Here is a 16,237-nt window from a genome sequence, read left to right on the forward strand (position 1 = left end):
TGTACACATCCAGTGGCCATTGCTTATCAAACTTATCTTCACTTGAGCTTAGAACTCTCAGAGGAAGTAATTTTGAATTTCTGTGACTGGCTAATTTCAAGCTGAGCATAGGAATGGGGCTTGAAGCCTGGCATGTGTTGAGTGATGGCTTTTCAAGAGGACAGTTACCAAACCATATATATGACCGGACAACTGGGATCATCTAAGAAGCCAGCTACTACCTCAGGCCATCTCAGTGTCTTCAGACAAAGTTACATGTGATCTCCACTTTTACTTAGCCACATGCCACAATTTCTCATCAACAGAAGTAGAGCCTACTTTCCCCTCCCAATTCTAAAATTTTCTTTACTGCTTTTGATTTCCAGTTACATGTAGTAGTAGTTGACTTTCTGTAGCAATCTCTAATAAAATAATCCTTGCTTATTTTCCTTTGGTGATCTATCATGTATTTCCACTGAGCATTAGATTATGAATGATTCCAGGAAAACTCCCTTATTCTGGAATTTATCTTCCACCAGCACAGCATGGGGTTAGATGTAAACTACTACCGAGAAATCTCTTAAGAGTTCATCACTGTGCTATCCAGAAATGATGTCTCTGAGAGTTACTCATCCATCTGAACAAGCTTGTCATACAGAGCCTTTGTGTGCTGCTTGGATTTGTTTGTTTTTGGTTTTGTCGTGTGTGTGTGTGTGTGTGTGTGTGTGTGTGTGTGTGTGTGTGAGAGAGAGAGAGAGAGAGAGAGAGAGAGAGAGAGAGAGAGAGAGAGAGAGAGAGAGAAGAGAGAGAGAGAGAGAGAGAGACTTGACATAAGCTAGAATCATCTGGAAAGAGGGAATCTTAATTGACAAAATGCCCACATCAAATTGCTTGTAAGTGTAAGACCCCCAAAAACCGAGGGTGCCCTAGCACCCCACGGAAGGCGACACCCAAATCATTCTCGAGAAACGGTCTCGATGCAATAACATGAGGATTTCTTTATTCCAGAATTCTGGGTTCCACAGCCTTACACTGCACAGGGGTAGAGGACTGTGGACCCCAAGTGCCGAATTGCGACAGCTTTTATAAGTATACAGCAAAACCCTCAAATCACAAACCAATCATTCATTATCATAGGGATCCTGAGAAATGCGAGCCAGTCTATTTGTACCACTCCATAGTTTTTAGGCCAGTCAGTTTAAATTATTGGAGCCCTCACTCAGTGGACCAATTAGTTTCCTATTTTCTTGGAGTCTATAGATGCATGAACTCCTGGATAGGGTTAATGGTATAAGCAGTTTACAGAAGCAAGATAAGCTTAGCTCATTTCCAGTTACCTTGTGGGGCCAGGATCACCTATTCAAGGCCTTTTTGCCTAGCTCTGAACAAAGGACAGGCTCTGGACCTTTTACCTAGATTCTAACAAAAAGCACAAAGAGCGGGCTCTGGAATATGAAGTGTTAGGGGCTCCTTAGAAGGCTGGAGTTAGGCTGTCTTCTCTATTCTTTCATAAGCAAGCCTGGGACATGTTCAGACTTAATGACTAATATGGGAGCCCACTGTGAGCAGTGTCACCCCTGTTCTTTGGTTCTGAGTCTTATGTAAAACCCGCTGAGGGAGCCATGGGGCAGCAAGCAAGTACACAAGTGTTTCTCACTAGCTTCTGTGTCAGTTCCTGGCTCCAAGTTCCTGTACTAAGCGCATGTGCTCTCCCTCCCCTCCAGGATAGAATCTAAACAGTAAGATATAATAAACCCTCCCCCCATTGCTATTGGACATAATGACATAAGAATAACTCACTGGTAACACATGAGTTAACATCTACAAATAATTACCATCTTGGCCAGGATTAGCAAGATCACATGGCAGTGGGAAATTTCTGTTTAGGTCCTAGTCTGTACCTTCTGTGCACTTACCACCTCTCCATGGGTTCTAGGTGTTTAAAAGTATTAAAGGAGGACATGTGCCCTGCCATGTCCTCTTAATTCTTGGACCTCATTACAGCAAATCACTTGAGCCTCAGGAGACATACTGAAACAGGACTAAATGCAAAGACTTTTGAGAGCTAGAATGTAGCTCAGTGACAGAGCTCTTCAGGAATAATGTCCTGGATCCCATCTCTATCAGAACATAGAAGCAGGTCCTCAGATTTATAAATACTCACTAAACCTTCAAATTAAACATGCATGCATGTATGTATACCCACATACATATATGTTTTCTGTATAAGGGGGGAGGGAAGCAAAGAGCAAGAGAGTGTGTGTGCCTGTTATTGGGATTGGGATAATGCATGCTAATATGATAATGTGAGCTAATATACCACAGACAGACAGACAGAAAATACATCCTTCATAGTAAATCAATGTTTAAAAACCATTGACGTATAAATGTTAACCTAAGTCATATGCTGAGAGTTTAATAAATATTAAAATGACCTAAATTATCCTCTGAGGTCGAAGAGGCATGCCTTCAGACTTTTTTTTCTCTCTCCTCTGCCCTTTCTCTCCCTCTCAGTCTCTACCCCCATGTATGTAAGTATGTGTATGTATGTATGCATTCATGCATGCATGTATGTATGTGTGTATTATATGTAGCATAAAATATTTAGAGGTTAACAGAATGTTAAAGGAAGTTTGAGCATGTTTTTTGTCCTATATATTAAATACATAGTGGTCATTGGTCCAATGACTAAACGTACTAGGGAAACTTAAAGGTACATGTTTAAACTAATTAATGTTTGAGAGACAGTGGAATAGCTAAGATATTCTTGCAAGTTTAGAACTTTCTTTATGTGGTCCTCACACAACTATTATCAAAATGCCCTGGCAACTAGTTCAGAATACATGCTATCCATCTCCCCCTAAGTCTTCTGTATCAGAATACTCTTCAGGAGCTTAGCAGGCATTCAGAGATAGAGCATTGTAGTAACTGGGAAAGCCACCCTTTAGTTCAAGGCTTTACCTTCTTGGAAAATAATATTTTATATCAGTGTATGATAGGATTTAGGAGTAGTTGTTACCAAATATGTTTATGAAGCAAGAGTTAGTACCTATTCCAATTTCTCTCAAGCATTAATGTAAATGATCACTTGTAAATCTTGTTAAAAAATAATCCATTGACTAGTTAAACAGTATTGAGACTCCACATGTCTAACAAGCCCCCAGGTAGTGAAACTGTGCAGTATCACATTTTGAATACAGGGTAAAGCTGAGTAATGCTTGAGCTTTGAATGTACAACCAGTAGTCTAGAGATGTAACGGGAAGTCCAGGATGGCTAAGTTGCCTTGGAAGTTTAGTATGTGAGCCAGCACACAGAGACACGAGAAACACTTTGGGGAAAATTCGGTGAGCATCTACAAAGCCTGTGCAAGAATATGGTGTAAGCATATTATCTATGGGATACCTGGCCAGAAAGAGCTGACCTCAGGAGGAACTATATACCAAGTTATGGAGAATGCTAACAATCTATTCTTTGCCCCCTACAAATATGTTTAAAGCGAATGGAATCTGTTGGAGAAAGGTTTGCTTTCCTGTCAGTAGCTGAGGTTTGCTCACCAGTGCCTAAGTGGGAAATAGCAGCACTTAACAGATGTAGAGCTGTTCTCCATCAGGCCCAGATAGGGAAGAAAAGGAAGAAGAAAGTATCTGTGAGAATTCCCCTAGAGGGCACATACAGCCATAGACCATAGTAAAGATGCCATTAGAGGGCACATACAGCCATAGACTATAGTTAAGATGCCAAAGGAAACCACATGCCCTGCTTCCTTTTATAGTGACAAGTCTGTCCCAGTCTCTTGGTGAGAGTCTGGCATACCTCACTTTTGCTAGTCTCTGAATCATTGTTAGAGCTAAAACTAAATGTTTATGGAAACATGCCTACTATCTTACCTTTACCACTAAGCAGATTCTGGGATTTCCCAGCTTAGTATTATGCCCAATGCTTGTTCTTCTAACAAGGTATAGCAATGTTCTGCGAGAGATTCAAAGCAAGTTTATTCAGCGTGTTATACAGTGTGGTTAAGATCCTACTGGTACTAATGTCAAACTAGTTTGTTCTTTTAAGAAATGGGTTCCAGATTAAGGAAGATATGCACTATTGTTTTTAACAAATTTCTTCATGTTGTTTTAGGAAATTGATTTGATAATTCCTTTTCCTGATGGTAATATATTAGAAAATATATTTATAAATGCTCTGGACGTATATTATAATTTAAAAGTCAGTGTTTACAAAGCCTGAAACTAATTTTTCCAATATGATTGCCAGCTACACTTGAATTCTTTGTGTCATTCAACTGTAATAGTGGCCTTTAAGTAATTTGCTCCAGAAAATGCCAAGAAGCTTATATGTGGCCGAGTACAAGAATGTGGTAGGGTAGAAAATCTTTCTTGGTGACACGTTTCCATAGACCTCTTCAATCAGGGTTAGGATTCCCACTGCCCCCCACTTAAGTGAACAAGATGGTTCTTGGGCAGTGAATCCTGTTCCGAAAACTATGCAAGACTTACTATCCCATTCACTTTACTTGAATGCACTAGTAAGTTATATGTGCTAAAATTACTAAGTATTCTAAATACCGTATTGTAATGGTAGTTAGTACTTCTAAAAGAGTGGTTCTCAAACTATGGCTGGAAAGCCTTTGGGGTGAAATGACCCTTTCACAGGAGTCACCTAAGACCATCTACATATCAGACATTTCCATTATGACTTGTAACAGAAGCAAAATTACAGTTAGGAAGTTGCAACAAAAATAATTTTATAGTTGGAGTCACTACAAGATGAGGATTAAAGGATTGAAGCATTAGGAAGGTGGAGAACTACTGTTCTAAAAGAAGAGTGGAGAGCAGGGGATATTTGTATGTTGATAGACAAGACTGACTTTCCACTCAGACTGCTTTGTTTGTTTGTTTGTTTGTTTTAGTAAAGGGCTTATAAGATTCTCAAATACTATATTACTTGTTTCCACATCTTTCTTTACCCCCTCCAAATCTTGTGTCCCTGTGGTGGTTTGTATAGGAATGGCCCCCATAGACTTATATGATTGAATGGTTGCTTCATAGGGAGTGGTAAGATAGGCATGGCCTTGTTGGAGTAGGTATGGCCTTGTTGGAGGAAGTATGTTACTGTGTAGGCAGGCTTCAAGGTCACATATATGTTCAAGCTGTGCCCAGTGTGGTACATAGTCTCTTTTTGCTGACTAAGGATCAGGATATAGAATTCTCAGCTCCGTATCCAGCACCATGTCTGCCTATATGCTACTGGTTTTTGCCATGATGATAATGGACTAACCCAGCTGGCTGTAATCCAGCCTCAACTAAATGTTTCCTTTTATAAGAGTTACTGTGGTCATGGTATCTCTTTACAGGACTAAAACCCAAAATAAGACAACCCTACTCTACTCACTCTCAAGGATTGTACCACTCTCAGGAGCTATTTATTGCCTACAGATAACTTATCTAAGAGTAGAGACTTGTACAGTTGTTTCTATCCACATTGACATGTCAAATGATATTATTGTTAGTCATCCCCTACTCTGTGGTATTCTCAGAGGCTTAGGTGTAGGGTCGCACTCTAGATGAACCACTTGGGCTTATACGCCCTGTGGTTATTCTCTATGATTTCTTTTTGGTTTTGGTTTTGGTTTTGGTTTTGGTTTTTTTTTTTTTTTGGATCTCTGTAAAATGTTCCTCCTGGATCTACTGCATACACAAACTTCTTAGAAGAGAAGTGAAAATATCACTTACCAGTGGGAAGAAAGGTAAATAGTTAAAATATAGTTAGAAGTCATTCAGACTTAGGAAATTGACAGAAGTATGTTTCTTCTCTAGGATCTGTGCCGCTTCTATCCATGGGTAGATCTATATAGTTCCATATAATCCCAGGCATGAATTCTCTCCTATTGAGCAGGCCTTAAGTCTAATTAGACAGCTGTTTGATATCCCTAAGTTAAAGCTGCCATTGTTGTGTCATAGGGTCTGTCTTATTATGTTGGTCATTGTGGTTTGTAGACTTTACAGCTGGGCCTGACTACCGATTGCTTGTTTTCCTGGGCAGCTTTAATAGCATCTTCTGATCCTGTGAGATCTAGTTTTTTTTTCCATATTCTATTGGTTATTTTATTTATTTACATTTCAATTGTTACCCCCCTTCACAGTTTTCCCTCCACATACTCCCTATCCCCTACCCCTACTTCCTTCCTCTATGAGGGTGCCCCACCTCAGAACCCTAGTATTCCCCTAAGCTGGGTCATTGATCCTCCACAGGACCAAGGGGCTCCCCTCCCATTGATGCCAGATAAGGCAATCCTCTGCTGCATATCCAGCAAGAGCCGCGGATCCCCCAGTGTGTACTCCTTGGTTGATGGTTTAGTCCCTGGGACTTTTGGGGGTCTAGTTGGTTGATATTGTTGTTCTTCCTATGGGGTTACAAACTCCTTCAGCTCCTTCAGCCCTAACTCTTCCATTGGGGTCCCTATGTTTAGTCCGATGTTTCTTCCTCCAAGTCCTGTGTCCAGTCAGGTAGTGTCTTCAGCAATAGGTTTTTACCTTTAAGGTCTAGGAGGTAATGAAGGACAACTGCAATAGCATATAGTTGTTTGGAAGCTCTCTTGCTACTGTGGCAGGCTACTCAAAGATAGATTTTTCATGCCTGGCATGGGTGTTATTGTTAGACTATGGATTTGTGAGGAAGCATTATCACCTCATGTAGCATAACTCCATCTGTTTATGATCTATATATCAATTTATTTATGAATGACTAGAACTAGTTAAAAAAAACTTACCAACTAGGTTAAGCATTTTCCATCAGTGTATGCTACAGAAATTTTGGAAAAATAATTGAAGTTATTTTGCCATATATTCTTTGTAATTTTAATTTTTGAAAACCTAAGACTTAAATTTAAAAATGTCTTATGATCCTAGCTATAATCACTGCTACTTTTGAGACTCTTCTCACGGGAGTGAAGTAAATACTCAAAATCAAATCACTTCAAAATAATTACAATGAAACCTAGCTAAACTCAGTCATATAGGTGTTCAACCTCAGAGAGTTTCATGGCTTACTTTTGTTTTTTTAGCTGTTACTGAAATTAACATGAATTTAGATTCTGTATTATTCCAGAATAATCATGTAATTTTTAAAACTTGCTGATTTTGAAGAGTGCAAGTAAACAGAAAACAAAACCCAGAATTAATATCTATACTTCAGAAAGAATCTGACATGTTGTTGCTGCATGTTTTCTTTTATTTTATTTTTTTTGTTTTTTGCTGTTTTGTTCTGTTTTGTTTTGTTTGACACGCTTTCCCTGTGTATCCCTGGGACTATCCTGGAACTCACTATAGACCAGGCTGGCCTGGAACTCAGAGATCTGCCTGTCCCCGCCTCCCAAGTGTGTTCTGCCATGCCAAGCTAGGCTGTTTTCTGGTGTTTTTTTTTTTTTTTAATTAAATTGAATGCATTTTTCTACCTTGTTCTTGTGAGGTTGTGATACCCATGTCCCATTCAATATGGTCATTAACAGAAAATAAAAATAGGAGAGAAGATATATAATATATTCCCTCTATATCCATGTTAGCTATGCTTATTTAAACTTCAAGTTGGTCATTCTCATGAATCAATTTCCCCTTGGTGTTTCCATGCCCCATTCACCAAGCAATAACACCATCAGTAGTTAATGAGCCCCTGGGAGAAGCAGTGTCATTACACAAAACTGGAAGCTGAGAGACTCAAAGACTGTCCTGTCTCTGAGAAGTTTATTACTAACTTTAATACTTGGGATCGTCATTCTGTTTGGGCAATCGCTGTAATTGCTCTGTCGGTCTGATAACATAGGACCCTGTGTCATCACGTGCCATGAAGTGTGTGAGCACTACTGTCTTCAGGTGCAGCATCTGAAAGCTAAGTAATGGTATCAAGCAATTAAACTGAACTGTCTTTAGGGGAAGAAAGGTTTAATGCCACCCTTAAGTGTAACTTAGCACTCACTAAATATTTTTAACTGCAATAAAAGCATGTTAATTGTAGACATAACTTCTTTATAAGGCCTCATTTTTAAAAGTAGATTTTCCTTTCTAAGAATATAAAAGCTTACTGAAATAATTTCTATTAGTAAGTCATTCCATAAAGCACTGATTTTTTTTCCATTTGCTTTTAAATGTGTAGGGGGAATGCCCAAAATAGCACATGAAGGTTTTTGTTTTGAGTATCGGTATGGAGTAAATCAAACCTGGTTTAAAGTGATTATTGATACAGGCCTTGTTAGTTCTGTACTGTTGTGTTATGCATATCCTCTTGTCTTAAAGATTAGGGATTTGCCCTTAATTTCAACATTTTATAAAACAGAACATGAAGATTATAGTTAAGAGTTTTTTATGTATAAATTATTAGATCTTATATCAAGTCAACAGTCTGAGCCAACAAAATGGCACAACAGAGAAAAAGTGCTTATAGCACAAACCTGGGGAACTGAGCTTTACCCCAGGTCCCAGAGCAGAAAAAGGTGTGAGTTGACTCCTGAAAGCTGTACTCTGATTATAACATGGGTGTCCTGACACGCACATGTGCATGTGCGCGCACACACACACACATACACACTCATAGAATAGATACATAATAAATGAATGAATCAAAAATAATGTTTTATGCACACACACGCTCATAGTATAGATACATAATAAATGAATGAATCAAAAATAATGTACTACATAAATAGCTGTAACCCGTTTTCTTGTACATGCACACACACACACACACACACACATACACGCTCATAGTATAGATACATAATAAATGAATGAATCAAAAATAATGTACTACATAAATAGCTGTAACCCATGTTTTCTTGTATTTCCCATTTCTAAATTCACATTTAATCTTTTTTTTATTCGATATAATTTATTTACATTTCAAATGATTTCCCCTTTTCTAGCCCATTTAATCTTAAATTTATAAATTTCTCTTCTCTTCCTGAACAGTTTTTGTGCCACTATTATTAAGATCAATTCTTTTGTTTCCAATTCTGCTAAACCTTTGTTTTTCAGGAGTGTGGCCTTATAGTCACCTGTCACCCTTTAGTGAGCATCACATAGAGCACTTAGTGAAGTAGAGAAAAGACTTTGCAGAGAACTTCTCCCTCACTCCCTCCCACCCATCATCCCTATCCAAACCTCTCCCATTTTACTTGTGTATTGGTCCTGATTCTGGAATTTTAGAGGAGATTTTGGCAGAGTAAACATGAATAAAGAAGCAATGTGAAAGTTTATAAAATAGCACATCACAGGCTTCACATCAAACATAAAACTGCTGAAGGTGTGTATTCTACATAGTTCTGACGATGTTAATCCTGTGGACAGTGGGAAGAGGGAGATATGAGGGTGAGGATTGGCACTTAGCCCTCCTGTAGTCCTCCAGAAGACACAGGGCCTGTGAGATCATTTTGAAGCTAAGCTAATACAACCCTCAGAAACAGGAATGTTGCAAGAAAAGTTGAGCAACACCTGACATTTTGCCATAGAGGTAGACAAATTGTTCAAAAAGAAAAAAGAAAAAGGCTGCTCTATTGTTAGCAACACCACTGTGTTGAAGTTTACATAAGAATTCAAGCTGTAAAAGATGCTGAGGAAGACAATTTGATAATTTCTTCCATGTCCTGTACTCATTCATTTTATTCATTGGTGGAATTTTCAAGTTGTGTCAGTTAAATAGTTGAAAGTAAGCACATTCTAAGTGTTTTAGTCCTTATAGAGAGCGGGTAGTCATGTGTCCATTGGAGATGCTCTGCACTGCTGCTTTTTAGTTTGCTCATCCCTAAGTCCCACCCCACCCCCATACTCTTGAAGACCAGCCCATCCTTCATAAGTTACAACAGTGACCATTTAATTTAGTCACATTTTGTTCTTTTGGGGGCAGTACATGTTGGTGTTGGTGATTTGTAAGAAATAGAAGTGAATAGTAAAGTAATTTTTTCTTAACCTACATAGATGAAAAATGCATACATTTGTTAGTGACTAATTTAGATGTACACCGAGACTTGAAAGATAAATTAAAAGTTATTTAACTTATTATAGCATTTTGAAATATTTACCTAGGCATTTTTCCATTAAAAAAAGTACTGGCTGAGGTAGAAAATACAGTCTAGAAAAAATATTCTTGATTAATTTGATAATATGAATGTATACATGTTTGATCATATGATTTCTAGTAACCATGATGATAGCTGCATATGGTTAGAGACTGTATAGTTACAACTATGGTTCTGCCTTAATACTCCTGGAGCAGAATTTTTTGGGGTTAGTTGAAGGGCTGTCCCTCACTTTAACCTCCAGACACTTGGATTCTATTTCAAATTTTTCAATGAAGTAATATCTTCACTAATCTTGTGTGTGTGTGTGTGTGTGTGTGTTTATAATTTTTAAAGAATTTCTTTCATATTATTTGCTTTTTCTAGAAATTTATATTTTCAGATTCTCTAAGATATGCCGGAACTACATAAAACTCTCGCTGAAATACATAACAGAAAGAATTGTACCCCTATTACATAAAATTAGAAAAAAGTGAATCAAAATATATCAAATCAAATTCTAAATTTGTTATAAACATTGACATTAATTGCTTACTTAGGATTTAGGGGAGCCTAAGGTCACGTCACTGTCTATGTTATATAGTTGCATACAAACATTGTCTAGTACCCTAGGTGCTTACTTACTTCTGCTCTGTACTCATTACCTGGGCATGAAATCAGCATGAAAACATTTCCTGAAAAATAGCCTTAGTGATTAGCGATAGCTATTTCAGGCCAAACTATAATCAGCAATGTTTGCTTCTCATTTTCACTAACTGTATATACTTAACCCTCCCAAAACTCAACAAGAGTACTGATTTTTCCTAAAATTAAGTTTTAAAATTAGTACCTAAATAATTATTAAATGTGAGAATATAAATTTCTAAGTTTGACTATGTTAATTTGTTATAGAAACCATTTGTAAAAACCTAAGTTAAAAAATCAATTAGAAAATTTGAAATTTGGGGAAGTGAATAACCTTAGATATTGTGCAACACTGGATTGACTACATATGTGTCCTATCCTTTTTTTATGGTAAAGATTTGTGATTTCTATTTCATATATAAATTTTTTGTTCTCTCCAAGTTTTATTCTCATATTTTACACATAGAATAATGTGTAATGTCTATGGTCATGTATAGAACCGTACAAATTTAAAACTTCAATTTCATAGTGTTTTGATACATAATGCTTTCTTAAATTTTGAATTTTTCTATATTTTAATATGTAGTATTTTATGACTGCTCAGTTAATAAGTTGTAACATTTTTCAGTTTGATGAGGAAAGGATCACTATCAGAAGTCTTGTTTTCTTCATTTGTTTGGTTTCTGTGCAGACGATGGGTGCGGCTGCTCTTTGGGAGAGAGTTCCCTCTGCAGGACCTGCTGGTGGTCTGGGATGCCTTGTTTGCTGATGGCCTCAACCTGAGCTTAGTCGACTATGTCTTCACAGCCATGCTACTCTATATCCGAGATGCTTGTAAGTGTTTCTCACTTTGCCCATATTCCACTAGGTACCCGTGTTTTTTCAAAAATGGTTTGCCTTTTAAATGTACTTTATATCTTATTATTGGATTTACGTATACTTAAGTTTTTAATAGCAGGAAATATTTGAAATGTCAAACATCTTTTCTGTTAGTGAACCTTGTACATGTTAGGAGATGTGGGCGATGTTATCCTCAAAGAACTGGGATCTTATTTAGGAGGATATTTCTAAACACTTTCTTCCTGTTTCAGTCCTCTCGTCACACACACATGTGGACTGCATATGGAACCAACATTTCAGACATGTTTAGAGCTCCACCTTCTGACGTGTAGCAAGCACTCAAGGATGTTTATGAGGAGATTGGCACTATTTTTATGATACCAATGTCTTGCCAATGGAAAAATAAATCTGGAATATTTAACTTCTGCCCAGTTATATATTAGCAAATTTTATTCCCTAATATAGTACTCATTGGTAGATGTGTTTCTGTCTCCAGAGAACCACCTTAGTGTGCTTACTGTAGCCAGAAAGGCATGGCCTTGCCTTATAGGAAATATCAGAGCATGGTTTAAATTTCATTAATACCTTAAATTATTTTTCATCTCAGAAGGAATCTCAGTTCCCAAAGCAAGATTTACAAGCCACAGTGTGATAGGAAAGATTGCACGGAGTGCTCTGATGGAGTTAGGAAATAGAAAACTCGTGTCAGAGTAGGAATGTTTGTAACAGTGACTGCTGCTCTGCTAGAAGGCTGTCTTTGTTCTCACAATACCAATCATTCCAGATGCCCTTGTTTTGCCCTGGAAACACTAATATTCTGTTAAAAGTTATATTATATGGGTTTCATTCCCTCAGCATTATTTATGAGTAACCACATTGTCTCCAAAAACTGGAAAGGTTTTTTTTGGGGGGCGGGGAGCAGAGCATGTTTGATTTTTTTTTTTTTTTAAGCATGGAAGGTCAAGTACTTTGGGTTTCTTTAGAGACAAATCTAAATATTTGACAGCTGAAGCCCTTACACATTTTTAATATTTTTATTGATGATTCTGTAAAACATGGGCACATGTGGAAAACATTGTTTATTCATGTAAGTATTAAGTCTATAACAGCAAATGGTACCTCCCGAAGCTAGAGTGAAGAAGTATCGTCCTTGTCCTGGAGAAGCTTTCCAGTTGCTGAACTTGAGAGGCAATAAAAAAGAAAGGAAGAAAGAAACAGACAGCATAAACATAAACTTTAAGTCAGAAGCTACTTTACTGGCTATATATGTGTTCCTTCAAATTACATGGTATGACTAGATTACAGTGCTCATGAGGAAACACAGTAAATTACAAAAAGAGGACAAGAGGGATGAAAATGGTCAGCTCTGATCAGTAAAGTCACAGAACTAAACGGTCACAGCAGAAGTATAACCTTTAGGTTACTCTAGCAACAATGTGAAAATGAAATTGAGTAAGACAAGATGAGAGTTAGGCAATCAGATCAAAGTTAGACAGTTTTCCAGAAGGTAAAAAACATGTAGAGAAATACTCAGAACTGAGTTTAGCATAGCTTAATGATTAAATATAAAAGGTAAAGGGAACAGGAAATCTAGAATAGTCCTGTCTGAGATCTTCAGAGACTCGATAATTGAATAGGAAACAACTATTGGGAATTTAAGTGTTAGAAGCTTTGGAGAAACTGAATTTGAGAAGTTTTATTGGAATATGTAAAACATTAAAGGCATCATTAGTATCAAGATATATAGAGTTTTACAAATAATTACGAGGCCTTCATTATTTTAAACCATAACAATGTCTCTTAAGAATAAGGTCATCATAATATATTAGTCTGTTTGAGCTAGTTTTGGTTTACATATTCTGTCTCAAAGTAGCAATTATTAATACTTCCCTCTTTTCATTTGTAATGCTTCCCACAGTCATCTGACAGAGGTGTAGTACATACAAAGAGAATATGGTAAGAAATGGAACTCTGCACTTAATTATCCAACAGGAGCTGGGAGTGAACCGTTGGCCAGTTTAAGAGCATTCAGCCAGGAAGCAGGAGACCCTAGTTTTAATCTGCAAGGATAGGGGCTAGAAGAAGGCTTCTTTTACAACCTTAAAAACTATTATCTTTGTGTTCTAAGTACACCCATTTTCTAAGTGACCTCCTTCCCTTCACTAACTTGGCCATATTGGCTAAATCTATTATATATATTCATATTCCTTCTTTTTATTTTACACTCCAGATTTTATTCCCCTCCCGGTCCACATGCAGCTTTTCCACATCCTTTACCTATTCCCCGCCTCCCTATCTCCAAGAGGATGTCCCCATCCCTACCCCCACCAAACCTCTAAATTCCCTTGGAGCCTCCAGTCTCTTGAGGGTTAGATGCATCTTCTCTGACTGAACCCAGACCCAACAGTCCTCTGCTATATATGTGTTGGGGGCCCCATATCAACTGTTGTATGATGCCTAGTTGGTTTCTGAGAGATCTTGGGGGTCCAGATTAATTGAGACTGCTAGTCCTCCTGCCTTGTTACCCTTCTCCTCAGCTTCTTCCAGTTTTTCCCTAATTCAACCACAGGGGTCAGCAGCTTCTGTCCATTGGTTGGGTGCAAATATCTGCATCTGACTCTTTTCACTGCTTGTCGGGTCTTTCAGAGGGCAAATAGGACCCTTTTCATGAGTGCTTTATAGCCTCAATAATAGTGTCAGGCCTTGGGGCTTCCCATGAGCTGGATCCCACTTTGGGCCTATTGCTGAACCTTCTTTTCCTAAGGCTCCTCTAGATTTCCATCCCTGCAGTTCTTTCAGACAGGAACAGTATGAGTCAGAGTTTTGATTGTGGGATGGCAACCCCCTCCCTCACTTGATGCCCTCCCTGTCTTTTTGCTAAAGGTATGCACTACAAGTTGCCTTTTCCCACTGTAGCATATTTCATCTAAGGTCTCTTCCTTTGAGTCCTGAGACTCTCTATTCTCCCAGTTCTCTTATACATTCTAGAAGTACCCCCAACCTTCTACCTCCTAAAGTTTCCTGTTTGCATTCTTTCTGCTGGCCCTCAGGGCTTCAGTCCTTTTCTCCTGCCCAATACCAGATCATGTTCCCCTTTCCCCCAACCCCCATGCCCTTTTCCTCCTCAGTCTTTCCCTCCCCTCTTATGATTGCTTTCTTCTCCCTCCCAAGTGGGACTGAGGCATCAACACTTGGGCCCTTCAGGTTGTTTACAGCTGCGCCTGACTACCGATTGCTTGTTTTCCTGGGCAGCTTTAATAGCATCTTCTGATCCTGTGAGATCTAGTTTTTTTTTCCATATTCTATTGGTTATTTTATTTATTTACATTTCAATTGTTACCCCCTTCACAGTTTTCCCTCCACATACTCCCTATCCCCTACCCCTACTTCCTTCCTCTATGAGGGTGCCCCACCTCAGAACCCTAGTATTCCCCTAAGCTGGGTCATTGATCCTCCACAGGACCAAGGGGCTCCCCTCCCATTGATGCCAGATAAGGCAATCCTCTGCTGCATATCCAGCAAGAGCCTCGGGTCCCCCAGTGTGTACTCCTTGGTTGATGGTTTAGTCCCTGGGACTTTTGGGGGTCTAGTTGGTTGATATTGTTGTTCTTCCTATGGGGTTACAAACTCCTTCAGCTCCTTCAGCCCTAACTCTTCCATTGGGGTCCCTATGTTTAGTCCGATGTTTCTTCCTCCAAGTCCTGTGTCCAGTCAGGTAGTGTCTTCAGCAATAGGTTTTTACCTTTAAGGTCTAGGAGGTAATGAAGGACAACTGCAATAGCATATAGTTGTTTGGAAGCTCTCTTGCTACTGTGGCAGGCTACTCCAAGATAGATTTTTCATGCCTGGCATGGGTGTTATTGTTAGACTATGGATTTGTGAGGAAGCATTATCACCTCATGTAGCATAACTCCATCTGTTTATGATCTATATATCAATTTATTTATGAATGACTAGAACTAGTTAAAAAAAACTTACCAACTAGGTTAAGCATTTTCCATCAGTGTATGCTACAGAAATTTTGGAAAAATAATTGAAGTTATTTTGCCATATATTCTTTGTAATTTTAATTTTTGAAAACCTAAGACTTAAATTTAAAAATGTCTTATGATCCTAGCTATAATCACTGCTACTTTTGAGACTCTTCTCACGGGAGTGAAGTAAATACTCAAAATCAAATCACTTCAAAATAATTACAATGAAACCTAGCTAAACTCAGTCATATAGGTGTTCAACCTCAGAGAGTTTCATGGCTTACTTTTGTTTTTTTAGCTGTTACTGAAATTAACATGAATTTAGATTCTGTATTATTCCAGAATAATCATGTAATAATATGTAATAATAATAATAATCAGTTCTGTGGACTGTATCTTGGATATTCTGTACTTTTGGGGTTTGGTTTTGGTTTGGGGGGGGGGCTGTTTCATTGGTTAGTTGTTTTTTCTTTTTTGGCTAATATCTACTTATTAGTGAGTACATACCATGCATGTCCTTTTGGGTCTGAGTTACGTTACTCAGGATGATATTTTCTAGTTCCATTCATTTGCCTGCAAAATTCAGGATGTCCTTGTTCTTAATAGTTCTAAGTAGTATTCCATTGTATAAATGAGCCATATTTTCTGTAGCCATTCTTTGTCATGAGACATCTGGGCTATTTCCAGCTTCTGGCTATCACAAATAAGGCTGCTGTGAACATAATGGAACATGTGCCCGTTTGG

The 16,237-nt window shown here is 38.1% G+C and overlaps 1 protein-coding gene across 1 annotated transcript in view; it reads left to right on the forward strand.

The window, feature by feature from the left end:
- Positions 1 to 16,237, forward strand: part of Tbc1d5 (TBC1 domain family member 5) — a 533,074-nt gene that overhangs the window by 357,169 nt on the left and 159,668 nt on the right. Inside the window, exon 15 of the mRNA XM_052191804.1 lies at positions 11,371 to 11,513. Within this exon, the coding sequence (XP_052047764.1) occupies positions 11,371 to 11,513 (143 nt within the window). The remainder of the gene's footprint in view (positions 1 to 11,370; positions 11,514 to 16,237) is intronic.

Source organism: Apodemus sylvaticus, chromosome 9 (assembly GCF_947179515.1).
Source record: "Apodemus sylvaticus chromosome 9, mApoSyl1.1, whole genome shotgun sequence".
Classification (NCBI taxonomy): Eukaryota; Metazoa; Chordata; class Mammalia; order Rodentia; family Muridae; genus Apodemus; species Apodemus sylvaticus.